Consider the following 17,577-nt stretch of genomic DNA (forward strand, 5'->3'; position numbering starts at 1 on the left):
GCGAAGATGGGGATGAGCGATGATATGTTGAAATTGATGAATGGACACTCACCAACATCCAGGCCCAGCCGGGATTCAAACCCGTGCCCCCTGTCGTCGTAGTGCGATGTGCTAACCACTCCACCATATCCCGTTGAGAATGGTTAAAACTGTAAGTTGTAAGATGACCTGCACAGGACAATAACAATGCATTAGAAAGGGTAAGGATGGTCTAAAAACTACCTCCGAAACTGTATAAGAGGCCCTTTTTTCTCAAAAAGCCAAAAACATTTGCTAATAGGGCCCTACATATGCCTCTCCTTATACTCAAGCATTGGGTGCATTGCGAATGACCTTCGAGATGCGAGACTTCTCAAATGTGAAGGAATCCTTTCCCTCAGTGGCTACGGAATAAATCCAGCTTCAATGTGGAATGTTAAGTAGGATATCAGACATGACATTTTAATAAGGACACTCAAATATCAACACCTCCACAGCAATGCATGTTATGGAGGCTCTGGCGACTGAACCTCCTCTGTTGAATGTTAGTTCTTTCCTCTACCATCCGTAACACGTGGCCCACGGAGCTAATATAAAGCACTCTCTGCTTCTTCACCCTTTTTAGTTCTTAAGTGTTTTTTAACTACAGTAAACCCTCGTTAATCCGGACTCCGATAAGCCGGACTTTGCTTAATCCGGACAGGAAAAAGGCTAAAAAAAAGCAGAATGCAAGGTTTTAAGTCTGTGGGACACATCATCATTGTCCTATTGCTTTGCATTTTACTGTACTGTATCCGTGCCCTTCACACTACTCTCTATAGTGTATTTAGGCCTATGCCCTTTAAATACACCATAATAAACGTGTTTTGTTGCTATAAACGAAGTTTTAATGCACTTTCTACTGTTCTTTTAGGTTATTTCAGTTAATCCGGACTTTCGTTAAACCGGTCAACTTATCCCCCCATTAGTCCGGATTAACGAGGTTTTACTGTATTTCATTTTCAGACACAATTAATTCGTATTCCCCTTTTAGCGTAAGAAGCCACGTTTATTATTTCGGAAACTATCAGACTTTAGATCCATTGATATTAAACGGTTCGTGAAGAAGAGAGTAGTGTGAAGGGCACGGATATTTATGCATTTTGCATATTGCATGTGCAAATGTATATTTTAAGCATTCTTTTATTAATGTATTTTGCATAAGCAAATGCATATATGGATCATATAAATTTCTTGCATATTTTGGAGCCTACAACCACGACTAAAAATGTACTTTACGTCTGTGCGTTGAGCGTATTGTCTTATTAATAAAAGAACTTCTTATTTCTTGCTGTTCATTCTTAACTTTCTTTGCAAAACAAGGAGATAAGACTTCTTTCGTCGTCCTCGCGGCAATATTCAACAACTACTTTCTTTGAGAGAGAAATGACAACAATGCAATGTAGAGACAATAGATGATCTAGAATTTGAAATATCAGATAGGTACTGCTGCCTTAAAATTGTCCAATTTGCAACGAACCACAGTGTTTGTGTTTAAGGTTTTAAATTTGTAAAATGTCAAGATATTAAAATGTGTGTTATTTCAAATAATGTTCAGAATATCACAGACAACTCAGGACTAAAAGTGGTAAACGTTGTAAGTGCCAAAAGAGAAAGTGTTGGGAAATCGCCTCGTTCCGCACATCAGCCCGTAAGAACGTGCACACTAGTGACCTCTTTACACGCCCTTTGAACTACTTAGAGGGCTACCAGCCACATTTCACGTTTACCACATTATAAAGCATGGCACATTTCACAGTTTAACGTGGAAAACTGTGTTTGGATTCTTGTGGCACTTACAGCGTTTACCAATTTTAGTCTTCAACTATAGTTAGACTGGTAAAGTTGTGGGAATTTGTACGTATGTTTTGAAATGCGTCATAATCCGTTAGTGTTGACGTCACTTTTCCATCTCGGCAAAGGAAGTGAATGAACCCGCCTGAATATTTTCAACTAAAGATCTTTTCTACTGTTACGGCGGCCGATCCTAATGCTGGCAAGGGAAGTGGGGAGCGGGGAAGCGATCAATCCAGCACGATAAGAAACGCAGCAGCCAGTAGAACTAGGTTCAAGTAGTAGTTCCTCCCGTCGCCGTCGTGACTCTCGGCGGCACCGCTGTTGTCTGGTTGGTATGCGGCGTAATCTCCGCTCCCCAATTCCCTTTCCAGAACTAGGACCGGCCGCCGTAAGAGTGGAAAAGACCTATAACGACGGGTGGCAGGAATCAACAAGAACTTGGTAACGGCGACAATTCAAGAATAGTTTTCGGTTTTCAGGTTCTCTTCTTGCCGATAAATTGAAAGTAAGGAACTAATGATGTAATTAAACTTTCGCGATATGTGAGTGAATTGCACAACGTTAGTTTTGAATGCTCTTCTGCTTTACAGGTTAGTGTTTTGGAAACGTTATGAGAATTACTGTTTTCATCTTTTCTGGCTTTAAGAGTTGAGCCTGAAGCAACACAAGGTTTGTAAACTTTTATACCCGTATGTACATAAATGGAATTGCATGCGTGAACCTACAACAGCGTATAATTTAAGATATTAGTGTTTTAAACCCATCAAGCCCTAGAGGGTTAGAGTCTCATGTTCCCGACAAAAGATGCAGCAGACTAACTTCGTGACGACTGGTGTCCAACTGAAGGACGTTGCAAATTATATCTTGTGAAGTAGAGAGAGATTTTTTCTGAGTATAAAAATATTTTTGTCAAAAACAGAAGAAATTTCAAGGTTGGAAGTCTGACATAGCCTATCGTGTTGTAATCAAGTGCAATTATGTTCTGTAAAGAATGCAATTTTTCTTCCACTCATAAAACAGCAGTGTAAACAAAAATTAGGAACGCCAACTTTTACATTTATTACATGCTAAATCGTAAGAACTGAAAAATGAAAAAAATATCTGTTAATGGTTTTTGTGCTAACTGAAGAAATAATTTAAAAAATGTAAAGTGTTTTTTTCTGAAGTGCATATTGATTTGTGCATATTGTACCTTTCTAGTGCGTATTTGCATGCATATTTTAGATATTTTAAGTGCATAATTATACGGGCCCCAGTAATATGCATTACCTAAATAAAGTTTTCTTTTAATTTCTCCCATTTCATAGTTTTCATTTGCTTTCTAGTATTAACACGTAGGAAAACTCATGTTAGTAAAACCATAGATAACTGTACGCTTATCTGTAGTGATGTCTACGGAAAACAGAATGTTCGTAACATCCGCTATGTATCCCTGGGGGGGGGGGGGGCGATAGGTGCGATACCCCCTCCCAACTGACACCCTTTTGTATATAGTATTATCATGACTTACTGACTTAATTCCTTTTGCTCCATCAGGAGCATAGGGCTTCACTGAAACGCCTCCATTTGCCTCTGTGACGTGCCAACTCCTTGACTTCTCTCCATGTTTTTCCTTTCTCGGCTGCTTCTTCTTCTACTGTTCTCTTCTTCGGACGTCCTATTTTCCGGGCTCCTTGGGGGTTCCAGTCTAAGGCTGCTTTCTCTATTGCTCCAGTTGGCTATCGTAAGGTGTGTCCTAACCAACTACATTTTCTTCTTTTTATTCGGGTTGCAATTGGCTGTTGTTTAGTTTCTCTCCATAATTCTTCATTTGATATTATTTCTGGCCATTTTATATTGAGGATACGCCTGAGACAGCGATTAATAAAGGTTTGTATCCTTTTCGTGTTAGCTTGTGTGGTTTTCCATGTTTCGCAAGCATGCAGTAAAACTGATTTTACATCTGTATTGAAAATCCTTATTTTTGTCTTTTTAGAAACATTGCAGGTTTTCCAAATGGGATACAGTTGTATAAATGCCACATTGGCTTTCTTGATTCTATTTTGTGTCTTCATCTGAACCTCCTTGTTTTGTTATGGACACTTCCTAAGTATGTAAATGACTCTACTTTTGTTCAACCAGCTCATGACAAACATTCAATTTTCTTTTCCCCTTGCATTGACTCTCATTTCTTTAGTCTTGTTCACATTAATAGTGAGTCCTGCTATCTTTGCTTCCTCCTGTAGCCTTTTTAGTTTCTCCTTCATGTCGCTAAGTCTTTGAGATAATAAGCAGATGTCATCCGCAAAATCTAGATCTTCTAGTCTACCTTTGAGTCCCCATTGTGTTCCTCTTTTCCTGCAACCCATCGTTTTCTTCATAACTGCATATAGTACTAGCAGAAATATTGTCGTAGATAGAATGCAGCCCTGTCTCACTCCATTTGTAACATCTATGTATTCTGTAAGCTGTCCTTCATGTAGGATTTTGCACCTGAAACCTTCGTACAGTGGGATCCATGAGTATTATCGTGCAAATTGTCCATCACCATGTTCGTGCACTTTATTTGACCTGATAAGAGCTTCAAGAATTAAAAGAAAATTCAAAACAAGCTGTTGACAACTTCTGCACCAGCATACATAAAAATCCATCGCTTAAGAACACACAGGATCTAAGAGAAAAATTAATGAAAATAGCCATGGACAATTTGCACGGTAATACTCATGGATCCTACTGTACATATCTTTCATTAGGTTTAATATCTTCGTGGGAATACCATAGTCTGCTAGTGTCTGCCACATGACTCTTCTATTTAGTGAGTCAAAAGCCTTTTCAAAATCAATGAATGTAAGATATAAGGTGGCTTGCCAGTCATTGTTTTGTTCCAGAATTATTCTTAGAGTATTTATTAAATCGACACAACTACGTTGTCTGCGGAAACCAGCTTGTTCTTTCCTCAATCTTGATTCTACAACATCCTTCAATCTATTTAAGATTATTCTGCCTAAGACTTTTGGAAACTAATATTCTGTCTTTATAACCAAGTTTAACAGCCTAGAGAACATTTATTTTTAAAGGGTTTTATTAAAGTCCACATAATGAACATGATAGACCGATCGAAATTGGGCCTACAGTTTAAATTTTGAACCGATATGCCTGAAAATGGAATCAAACCCGAGACCCCTTGAGAGAATAGCTTTTTGTATCTTTGTTTATTTACGTTTCTCCTCGTCTTATCGTTCAGTTTACCGTGACAATGGGAAGAATTATGATAACAACAATACAACAACAATAAGCATCTATTCCAGCCCTGGACTCTATGTTTGCACAACAATGTTAAAGCTAACAATATTTCATTCAACAGAAAATGTTATTCCTAATAGTCTCTAAAACATGGAAGACAGCTTGGTTCCTATTTACAGTATGATATATTGTTTACATGAAACAGTACAAGTGTAGATTAGAATTTATTCTGGATGAACTAAGGTACCTGACTGAATTCGCCCTCCAAACTGTAACTTCTGGATCCACCACTGGTAACAATGTCTAAAAATTCCGTGTGTATTTCATGTGGTAGCATTGTTATGTCTCCAAATCGATATGTTTTGCGAGTGATTCAGTATTCATTATTTTTAAAATCCGAGATCAAGGCCTGACAGGTCTGATGGATTGAGGAAGCTATGCACGTCAACCCTTTGTGTCATCATATATCATTCTTCTATTGCCATCAGAGAAGCCGCAATCTCTATGGAAACCCGGACGTAAACAACAGTTGTGGGAAAAAGAAAATAAAATTGTATGGGGTTCGAATCGTACTCGTTACTCCTTTCTAACGTTGAACTTTACCTGTATTATAATATTTTCTTTATTTGGTTTATTTTACTTGACTTTTCTGTCACTCTTCCGCGAAGATGAAGGTGAGTGATGATTTGATGAAGAAACACTCACACTTTTGCCCCTGCATTATTCTAAATGTTATCTAGAAAGGGAAATATACTGTCTTCCCCCCACTCCAGTTTTGACACCTTGCCCCCCCCCCTCCGGTTTTGGAACCCAATCGCCGCCACTGATAATATTAGTTCTTCCTTCCTTCTTATAGCTTCAGGTTTCAGCTCCCTGAAATACACTTTTAAAGTGAGTAAAATTATGAAATATAATTTTTGTCAGTAATTTATTATTATTATTTAAATTTAATTGATAATTTCCTCCTGATGTTAAATGTATTAATTTAAACAGCCATTCCAGCGATGAAGAATTAATTAATTATTCTAGAGACTTAGGAGGAAATGATGACAATGCAGAGTGTTTATTTTGCACTGGATATTTTTCAGGGGACACCAGGGGGAAGATATGGATTCAGTGTTCGAACTGTTGTCACTGGGCACACAAAGACATTTGTCCTAGTTGCTCCAAACAGCGCAAGTACCAAATGAAGGTGTCAGCTAAATAATTGTATAAGTTAACCTGTCACTAAAATATTTATCAAGAAACTATAATTTCACCTGAAAAAACATTAAATAAGCAATATGAATTTGCACTATTGCACTTCAAATTTAAGATGTTTTTAAATTTATTAAAGTGTATATGATTTAACAGTGAATGATAGGAAGATTGGGATGGAGAAGAGAGGACTATTGAGGAAGTGGAAAGACGACAAGGAAATAGAGAAAAAAGGAGAAGAAGAAATAATGAACTGGAATGGGGGGGCTGAGAATTAACAAAGAATGGATAGGAGTGTTAGAAAGAGTGGAAAGGATGAGAGAATGGAAAGAGGAAAGAAGAAGGAAGAAGAAAGAAGAAAGAAGAGAGGAGGGAAGGAGTCCAGGAGATAAGGAATCTGTCTATGTCCAGAAGTGGAGGAATTCATAAGGCACAGACTCTCACCAGGTACCTGTCAATCACCTGTCAGGCAGTGTCAATTACTTGTCTGGAAATTCCACACTCAGGAATTCCTGACAGGAAATGTTCTAAGATAAGGACTGCCACCTTCATGTTGTTTTGTGTATGACCCTGTACTGGGAGTGTATATGTAAGATGATGGCTGGATCTTCCATCAATTTATTGTGAATCTTTGGCTGAAGAAGACCCTGTTACGTTACGTTCATAGTGCATATTGTTTATATAATAAATTTTGCCTTGGTCAGCAGTGTTTCTTCATTTTTCAGTTGAGTAATCAAAAAATGTTGTCTACGTTTACAAATATATGTAAAAATACATGTATCTCTTATTTGGAACCCCTTTTCGAAACACCATTCTTTCCCAATTTTTGTTTACTTAAAATTCTTAAACAATAGTAATAAATGTCTGACAATCATATTGTCAATTTTAAAAATAGACATGATGTTATATGTATTCTACCATTCAAATTAAAAATATCCATTTCCACGCTCATTTACAGGCAATATGAAAATGTCTCTTTTATTTGGGTACTTTAACTTGAAAGTCTGTGTGTATGTACATTTCCGCAAAACGGAAGCGTTGTATCTTGATGTCTTGTTTTAAAATTGTATGTTTGTGGTTGTATCGCTGGACGAGAAGGAAAAATAAATTCGACAAAGGTCGTGCAGTTGCGTATAGAAAAACCACATCCAGGAATTACGCTATAGTTCAATAATGTCGAAGGTTTTGATAGTCTGTGACTGTAAAGGTAAAAAGGAATATAATTTATGTTGATGCAAATTTTGCTTCATCAGATTATGAAACAGAAGCTGATATATGTGTATGTGTGTGGGATGGGTGTACGTGTTCATGTAAGAGTTCCAGTGAATTCCAATACGCAATCTTTCTCGTGTATTCATTGCTCAATTACAAGAGCTACTCTGCCCACAGTGCGTCGAATCGTGCGTTTTGTAAGTCTTACGTAAGCTCACATAACAAGAATTGCATGCAGCTGTGATTACGACCGTTTCGCGACTCATGTTTCGCCGAGGGAGAAGATATCATGTGGAATCATTCCTCAACTTTACGAGCAATTATCCTTCTGATTTTTTTCCTTATTGTTGCTTGATATCGCATGAAATCGCTGCTACGTCAATTCAAAATTGTGAAACGTTTCACCTTCAAGGGCCAGTGAACCCCAAAAGGACTCCTGAAATTTTGACATTGAACGTTAAGTCTTACCATTAACTTGATAATTGAATGCTTCCTTGTGCCCTTTTCATCAAAGAGGGTATCGTAGGAAGCATTAACGATAGCGAGATAAAATATGAACATAAAACTTGCTAAATTGTAGTTCTCTGTCTGAGTCAAGACCAAGGGAATTCTTAAGATGATTTACTAGCAGGAGAATTTATTTCTTAACTTATATCTATCAATACACCTAACTGTAATGAGGGAAATTCAGTTTTTGATTGATTGATTGAATTAAATTTTTTGGGTGCTCCGGCACTTAGGCTGTCTCGCATCCTTCAATGTATACGGGCCACCTTATCTAAAATTCTTACTAGAAATGTTAAAACAAGGGGTGTAAAAAGCACCGTGGGAAACGCTAAAAGTGGATTTATGCCCGTTTCGCCCAGTACCGAAGAACTTGTTTTATTGGCCCAAGTGATAACCCGCGCTAGAACGGAAGTACCGTTTCGCTCAGAGGGAAATGTGATAGTAAAAATTCCCAATCGTGTAGAGTCATGTTTCCTTTCTCTTTACACCCCACCTATATAACCATGGGTTTGAAACAGATCACCATCTAACCTAACCTAACCTAACCTAACCTAACTTAACCTAATATATTTACCTTCATTGAAATAATCAAACAAGAACAATCTGAAAATGAGACTTCCATAAGAGCGCTAGAAGCTGGTCATGAAGCAAGGCGATAGAAACTAAAATGGAGACGAGTGAAACAGAGACCCCAGATTTAGAAAAACACTGAGAAATGGTGAAATTGGATTCATAGATTATGTTGATTCCGTATCATATTTTATTCACCTCACTGGCTAATACTATTGTTGATATTGTGTTTGTACTGTGTATTCTTAATGTACATGTATCTGTTTTTCTGTTATTAATGCATTCAACAATTCGACAAGGCTCCCCTTTGGAAGCCACAAGTGATTATTTTGCTCTTTACTTTCACATTTCCCTTCACATTCACACCATCTTTTAGAAATTCCCTCAGGGCGAAACGGTACTTCTCTTCTGGGGCGTGTTATCACTTGACCCAATAAAACAAGTTCTTTGGTACTGAGCGAAACGGGAAAACACGCTAAAAGTGTAAGGTGGTAAAGAGGCCGGCCCCAGGGGCGGAGCGGCTAGCACATCGCGTTACGACGCCAGGGGTCCCGGGTTTGAATCCCGGCCTGGGCATGGATGTTTGCGAGTGTCCATTCATCAGTTTCATCATGTCATCACTCCTCTTCGTAAATTAGCCAAAAGTAGCACAAAAAGCGAAGTAAAGTAAAGGAAATCAATCAATTGTAAAGGAACCTGCACCAGAGAAACACTACACATTAAAAAGTAAGATTTTATTAAAGCTTCCTCACAGACGGTGGAAGAGACCAGCTCTTCTCAAGAAACTAAAAACATTTCATAAAAACACTGACAAACAGTTTGGAAGATTAAAAGTCTGCCTGAGGAGAGCAAAGTTCAACAAGAATATGCCGAATTCTTAAAACGGCATTACAAACACGGGAGCGAATTGACAATATAGAGAAAGTCTCCAAATTTGTTAATTTTCGGTATATTAACTAATTTTGGCCTCCTAATCACGAATATGTTGTAAAAAACCGGGGGTCACGTCTCGAAATTTGAAAAAAAGCCGATTGAATTTTTTTTATATAAGGTGTATATGCGTAGTTTTACAAACGAAAATGTAATCTCCTGTCATTGTTTCCAACCACGCCGTTGTTTTACAAGAAAATGATTTATGATGTTCAATTCTAGTACGAACCCTATTTTTTCGATTAATTTAGGGGTGAAATGAGTGCTAATGGAACCTAACCTAACAGGCCTAACATAACCTCGTGTGAATGGTTCGTGGGGCTACCCGTGGATGGTTTGTGGGGCTAACGAACAATGTTTCATCAAAATATACAATTTCCAGACGTGACCCCCGATTTTTTACAACAGATTCGTGATTAGGAGGCCAAAATTAATTAGTATACCGAACATTAACAAAATTGGAGAGTTTCTCTATATTGTCAATTCTTACCCAATCACGACACATCGGAGGGTGCAGCCCTTGCAGCAAGTGACTTGGAGTTAGGCAACTGTGTCCAACACGGAGTTCGGTAAGAACAACTTTCACTCGACGGGAGGGGCGGGACGAGGAACGCCATGCACATATGGTGGGCTTAATAGCATGAAGCTTGTGTCCCGTCATCACATCCCACTGTCTCTGCCAAGTGTCAACAAGGCAACTTCGTAAAACTTGTCTACGTCTGAATGTTTGACCTTGCCGATATTCTTTGCTATTAATGATATCGCTTTGTAATCATAATCAAGAACCCCAAGCTGTTCTATGAATTCCACTTTAAACTGTAGGCCCAGTCCCGATTAGCCTTGCTGTGCATAAAGTGAACTTAAAACACATATCAACCAACCAACCCAAGCTGTTCAATCGTGTTTAGCTTATCTGAGCATCAACTGAACATACAACTGACTTTGCCTTTTTTTTATCACATAACTGTTGTAGACGTTGGCAAATAATGAGTTTCCAATCCGTTTCACAATGTAAAGCGTGTCCATGCAGTTCTTGTTCATAAAGTTTTAACAAATAATTTGGCCGGTGGGTACTTTCTCCAAGTTAGACCCTTTGAAACTTCTAAGTTGTGTCTCCTTCCCTTAAATCGCGAAATTTAATCACACAAAGCAGATGCTATCGTAGTTACAGATTTTGTAACATTTTCAGAGCGGCATGTCCTACATACTAGCGACAATTCCACGCTAAATTTTAGATTGGTATTCTGCATTAGCAATTTATTGATAATTTTGCAAAGGAGAATCCCTTTATGTTTGAAATGTTTGAAAAGCCTTCCTCGCAAAAGAATGCAGGATGCCACGCTGTCTAATTCGGCTCTCCTTGCTATTGAGAAGAAGGAATGTCAACTTTTGGAGAAGTGGTCGATGTTTTCTCCAAAGCACATGCGAATAGCAGAATTGCACTTCGCTAAGTCACTTTCGTTGTTTCATGTACTTAAGAAAATTATTATGTTCCAATGTCATATACCTGACGTATCTCGGAATCCCTTTCAATACAGGATTTCTCTTGATTGAATTGTTGTTTTAAGTCCACTTTATGCACAGAAAGGCTAATCGAGACTGGACCTACGTGCCTACAGTGCGTATCGAACCCGGAACCCCTTGATTACAAGGCGACGACGTTAAAATCTGGGAGACCCGGTTTTTTTCTTGTCTCATAGACAGACAGTGGGGCGAAATAAATTTCCTAAAGGGGCAATTTATGGTAAGGAGTATACTATGAGAATTTTCTTTCAGAAAAGATTATTCGATGTGGGGGTAGCCCCCATTCCTCCTTGAGCATGCCATTGTTTGTTTCATAATAAAATAAACATGCCTAACTTTTCGCGCATGCAATGCAAGGACATTTGAAACCAGTCACGTAAAAATCTGCTGAGTATTGTGCTTGTAAGCAGAAATTTCTTTAGGTCGCTCCTAATTCAGTCGTCTGAGGAGTCGTTCCATTTTTTTTTCTTTCCAGCCTTGCAATGGCTGAATTTGCAAGAAGCTTCGAAATGAAAACAGTTTAACACGTATTCATGTCTAAATTCTTTTTTTCTTGCTGTTGTAAGTCAATGTTCGAAAGAGAGTGATTTGTTAAAACCACACGCGATAATCAACATCCTCGAGCTTTGTAGAACATAAGGTAAAAGGCAAAGTTCCCCGTGCCATGAAGGCACATTAAGGTGATGTGGGGGTGGGGTTCCACACATTCTCGATGTCAATCATTTTGGAGGTAATGTGAGCAGCACGACACATCGGTCGCCTTTACGCTAAAGGATTGCCCCCAAAGAGGCAACCCTGGAGTGAGCCCTAGAGCCGCTTCATGCAGGGACAAGGCCTTAATAATCTGGGAATCCTAGCTACTAGCGTAGGGGTCGGTGTGGGTGGGGATGGGGGTCCAGAAACAATCTCCCCGCCAATTTGCACTTTCGAGATTTACTCATATTTGCTTTTTTTTTTTGTTATAGTTAAGATGCTGATCCCCGTATACAGGGTGTTTCCGGGCTGATGATACAAACTTTCAGGGATGATGGAGAAGGGCACATGTATAAATTTGATATAAGGACCCCTGGTCCGGAAACGACTTAGTCGAAAGTTATAAGCGAGAATCGGTGTATGAAGATGTAATACTTTTATTACCTGCACAACTTTCACAAGCTGTACCGTGGCCAGCTCGGTCACCAAATCTGTCCACTTGATTTCTTTTTGTGGGGTCATGTGAAATGTCTTGTGTACGAGACACCTGTCGTGACTGAAGAGGATCTCCTGGCAAGAATTATCGCTGCCTGTGACGTTGTTCGAACGACCCCGGGGTTGTTCCAACGGATACGCCAGAACTTTGTGCGACGATGTCGTGCCTGCAGCGAAGCGGGGGGACGCCACTTTGAACAACTGTTGTGAATGTAGCAGCTTGTGAAACTTGTGCAGGTAACAAAAGTATTACATCTTCATACACAGATTTTCGCTTATAACTTTCGACTAAGTCGTTTCCGGACCAGGGGTCCTTATCTCAAATTGATACATGTGCCCTTCTCCATCATCCCTGAAAGTTTGTATCATCAGCCCGGAAACACCCTGTATATCTAAAATGACTTTCAAATATTAAGTTCATTGATACAGTTCCTGCACACTTCACAAACACATTAGAGAGCATTGTGTGCATTCATTTTTGAAAAGTAGGTGAGTGCACTTTGTTATACTTTCTCCTATACATGGAGAAAAAAGACACGTATAGCCTCCACAAAAGATATGACAGTGTGCGCGCGTTATGTATGTGCGAAGGGAGGAGTATGTACGAGGGATGGTGGGAAAGAAGAACACAAAGCCTGAAAAGTCCAGTATTTATTAGACGAATACAAACGGACTCACGTGAAAGGACACTTCATACACTACTTCTCAACATAGTCCCTCCCCGGTTTAGGCTTTTATCCCAGCGCTACACGAGGTTCAACGGGCGTCACTGTAGCACCTACGAACAGCAATTCGGAAAAAAAGTCCCGGACTTTTCACCACAGGAGTTGTTCTGCTTCATGACAACGCGGCTCCACACACGGCTCACAAAACACGTGACGTCCTTTCGGGTTTTGGGTGGCATGTGCTCCTACATCCACCATACATTCGGGACCTTGCTCCGAGCGATTCCCATATCTTTGCTCCTTTGAAGAAGCATCTCAGAGGACGCCGGTTTCACTCGGATGATGTTTTCAAGCACAAAGCAATGGTTGGTCTCCGACAACAGGATCCCGAGTTCTATGAGGCAGACATCGTGAACCTCGTGTAGCTCAGGGATAAATGGCTGGACCGGAGAAGGACTATGTTGAAAAGTAGTGTATGGTGTGTCCTTACACGTGAGTCCGTTTGTATTTGTTGAATGCAGTAAAACCTCGTTAAAATGGACCCCGATAAGCCGGACTTTGCTTAATCCGGACAGGCAAAAGGAGAAAAAAAGCGGAATGCAAGGTTTTGAATCTGGCTATAAGTCAACAAGAGAACTTCCCAAAGAAAAGACATTCAACCACTGATGAAATTCTGTTTACCGCAGACTTTGTACTGTACTGTATAGTGTATTTAGGCCTGTGCCCTTTAAATACAACATAATAAATGTATTTTGTTGCTATAAACGGAGTTTTAATGCACTTTCTATTGTTCTTTTAGGTTATTTCAGTTATTCCGGACTTTCCTTAAACTGATCGACTTATCCCCCGGATTAACGAGGTTTTACTGTATATACATACTGGAATTTACAGGCTTTGTGTTTTTTTTCCCCATCATCCCTCGTAGCTTAAGTCTTTCACTAGATGTCTCGCGTGAGCAACAACATATCATCATGAGGTTCGGCTACGTCGACACAACTAAGAGTTAGTCAAAATGTGAACTCTCTTAATAATTTTTAAGATATTCAAGTTACACATGTTTATTTTTATATGTAAATTCTTTTCCTGATTAGTCAGAAGTTCACAATTTCCAGATCTGACCGACCTAAGTTCAGAGACTCTAGTGCGTGGCTAAACTTTCCAATTCTGCGTATCTGGGAATGTATAGAAAGGAACGATTTCAGGATTTCGGCGTTTCTGAAGAGGAAAATTGGGGAAGCAACGTAAAATGACTTTAGAAGCGGCGACAAGGTAATTGCACAAAGCTGTGCGAGGTAGTTGTTGGAATTCCCTACGATTCTTTCGACGGATATGCTTCTAAGATGGGAAGAGCTGGCCAGAAGTTTGGTAACACATGTTTCAGACACGTTTCGTTTCAGGTCTACAGTCTCAAGAAAAGTTGGTGGCAAATTGTCGAGAACGTCGTCGGTTGAACTTTGGTCTTCCTGTTCCCACGCTATGCTCATAAAGTCGAGCTGCATCTCTCTCAGATGGGGACAACTGCAGAGCACGGTGTACAAGTTGATGTTGTTGTTGGAGCAGTGCACCTTCAGCTTTTCCAAGTACTGTCCCTTCCTCGTGAAGTACCCGGCGAATGCTGAATCAGAATCGGGTCTCGATTCCCAGTACTTGGAAAACACCAAGGAGTTCAAGGCTGGTAAGGAGTTCAAGGACAGGATAGACGCTCGAGTGCTGGAAGATGTGAACTCTCGTAACTCGGAACACATTTCTTTGACGACTTTCAACTCTGAATCGGCAGCGTCTACCATGAAGATGTTCCTGAGGGTCAGCTGCGGCATCGGGACGCCCTTTCGTTTGTTGCCACTTCTCTCCCAACAGGTCAGCATCTGGTGGAAGAAGTCCGTCAAGTTGTGATCCACAAACTCGAGGTTGTCGATGGTTCCAAGCACGCACAAGGTGCCGACGTAGGTGACGCTTGTGAGGTACAGCCCGACGACCTTCAACGTGCTGCACAGGGCGCTTTTCACCCTGTAGAAGTATCGAGTCTTCTTCATGTTCCTCTTGTCTTCCAGAGGATCCGTTCTCCTCAGCGCCAGAGGGGGGAACAGGTTCGGGACGTTCCACCACATTTCCGACAGTCGCTTCTTCTTTTCGACGGTGGGCAGAGAGTTGCGGAGGACTTTAGGGGACGGGACTCCGGCTAGATTCCAAAGATTGCTGGATCCGTGGCACATGGACTTGAAGGCCATTTCCGCCCTCACAGCTTCATCCACGTCGGTCGTTGTCTTCACATTTATCACCAGCTGGCCGATACCTTTATCCGTAACCTTTCTCGACCCGTGGACGTCCAAAGTGTTGAGGACTTTGCAGTTCTCTCCGATCACCCCCAGCATGTCGTCGGTGCAGATGTTGTGAAACTCCAGTTTGCTCAATTTTTCTGCACTTCTCAAAGCACTCTCGAGAACGGAGCAGTCCACCAGATAGTCCACCTGAGCCTCTTTGACACACTCCCAGGTCCTCAGCACAAGAACCTCCAAGTACTGCCCTCTCTTGGCCACGAGGTTGAACACGTGGTTCAAGAAGCGCATGGACTTGTAGTAAGAGAATTCTAAAGACAGTTCGTTCATTGGGACATCGAAAAGCACCTCCACGACATACAAGGAGCATGGGTAGTTCTTGCCGAACGCTGGCTTTCTACCGCACGCTGCTATCTTCCGGAGGAGGTTTTCCATCAACTGTGACCGAATTAGCGAAGGTAGTTGACTTAGATACTCCCGATTCTCTTCCACCAAGGCTTGGCAGTTTGCGTCCTTGATGTCCATCCTTTGGCACTGGGTCAGGATGTCCCTTTCCATAAACTTGTAGCAAAGGTTGAGAAGAGATGGCGGTAGTGAAGTCATGGCAGCTTAAGCTGTTGACTGCTTGAGACATTGTTACTGTTTAGAGAAGAAATGTCTACATTAGCTTATCATTATTCTTTTATATTTATACGTTACGGTACAACAGGAAAATTATATTTCAGTTGGCGTTAGAACCGTTTAAGGGCAGGGTGTATGCAAATAAACCGCGTACAATAGAAGCTTTAAAGGACAACATTTCGGTTGAAACCAGGAACCACCGGATAAACTGCAGCGAGTCACGGCGAGGAGGCTGCCTTCTTGAAAACACATGCTCTGATCACAATCAACAATAACGGCACACTATCCAAGGTACGTCATGTATAATTTACGTTTAAATCTGTATGGCTGTATGGTATATTTCATATTACAGCTCATTTTGTCGGGCCGGTTCTATAAGAATCACCCTGTATATTATGCTTTTTGTGATAGTTCTTGTTCATTTATAATCTATTCCACCTCACTTAGTTGCATTCTTGTACGGCTGTTACACGTGGCTGTAATATGCAGATCCTTGAAGAAATTAACCAAGCAATCGCCTACTTTATGAGGAGCAGAAAAGATAGGTTAATTATAACCGGATTCTAGTGATCATGTGAATAAAATACTCGAGATATTTTTCAGGATACGATGGAATAGGAGTATTTTCTTTAAAAATTGAGACTTTCAAACCGGATATATTACTTCGACTGTAGAATATTATTAGAATCGATCTTGCAATTACTTTGCAGTGTAATCCGTGGTACCAGTGCGGTCTCCACCGAACACCTCTCACTCGTTTATTTCGTCATTTTTAACATTCTTACTTATCTATTCTGCATTGCGAAAGATTCTTTAAGGTGGCATTTTGCTTTTTTCACGAAAATAATTTCAATTTTTCACATTAACAGTAATTATTGTTCTTCGTTTTTTCGCTTCCGTAACACACAATATGGCGGGTACAGCTCGAGTCGCGTCGTGAAACATGTGGGTATGCAGTGTTTCCAACCTTCGTAACCGAAAAATACCTGTATAGCCCCAAAAACCATTGACGGATAGCCCCACGAACCATTTCCGGCAAGGTTAGGTTAGGCAAGCATAGTTAAAATTTAGTTCGTAAAACAATGCGATACAGCTTTTAAAAAAATCACCTTCACTTCTTCCAAAACAACGGCGTGGTTGGAAACACTGACAGGAGGTTACGTCATGAAACGTACGGAACATCCAGCTCACGTAGAGGAAGCAACGGTCATTGTGCGTCGGAGAGATATTTTTCTTCAAAAATACATGAATTCCCGGTCGAATAGATTCCACGATGGAAGAAAATACGTCCACGAACATTCAGAATGCTACAGAAACTCATTTCGGTAAGAAGTTTCTTCTGTAAAAATCAAGAAATCCGTTCGGCGGAGATCGCACTGTTATCAATTCCTCTTCTAAAATGTGATATTTTAAAACATTTAAACTATAAATTACTAATATTAACTACAAACAATTGTAGCCAACATATTGAATTTCCTGAAGTGTTCTTAAAAAGAAATAGTAGCATATAAGAGACTATAAGAACAAAATAGTATTTTTGCAAATGTGAAAGTGAAATTTAAAAATATAATGTTTCTGCAGGTGGATTCGACTTTATGACCTTCAAGTTACAAAGCAAACAGGGAACCACAGTAGCACAATGCTAAACTTCGTAAATTCTGAACTAACACTGGCCACCATTTTAGAGAGATTATACCGTGTAATGCTTGATCATCAAGTAAGAAGCAATATACCACTTACCTCATTTGTATCTTAACAAGGAATTTTATGAACGACAGAGCAAGCGAGTGCTTGCAAAGACGAACTTCAACTACATCCTGCCTCCTGATTCCTGGGGCCTAAATCCCAAC

The 17,577-nt window shown here is 40.1% G+C and overlaps 1 protein-coding gene across 1 annotated transcript; it reads right to left on the reverse strand.

Moving 5' to 3' along the window:
- Positions 1–13,872: 13,872 nt before the first annotated feature.
- LOC146001138 (uncharacterized) lies at positions 13,873–17,577 on the reverse strand. Its single transcript, XM_083138429.1, has 2 exons — positions 17,468–17,577; positions 13,873–15,745 (listed from the first exon to the last, which is right to left on the reverse strand). Exon 2 carries the CDS (start codon positions 15,707–15,709, stop codon positions 13,922–13,924), a length of 1,788 nt encoding a protein of 595 aa, XP_082994555.1. The 5' UTR covers positions 15,710–15,745; positions 17,468–17,577; the 3' UTR covers positions 13,873–13,921.

The sequence above is a fragment of the Lepisma saccharinum genome, chromosome 17 (assembly GCF_977018435.1).
Source record: "Lepisma saccharinum chromosome 17, izLepSacc3.1, whole genome shotgun sequence".
Lineage (NCBI taxonomy): Eukaryota > Metazoa > Arthropoda > Insecta > Zygentoma > Lepismatidae > Lepisma > Lepisma saccharinum.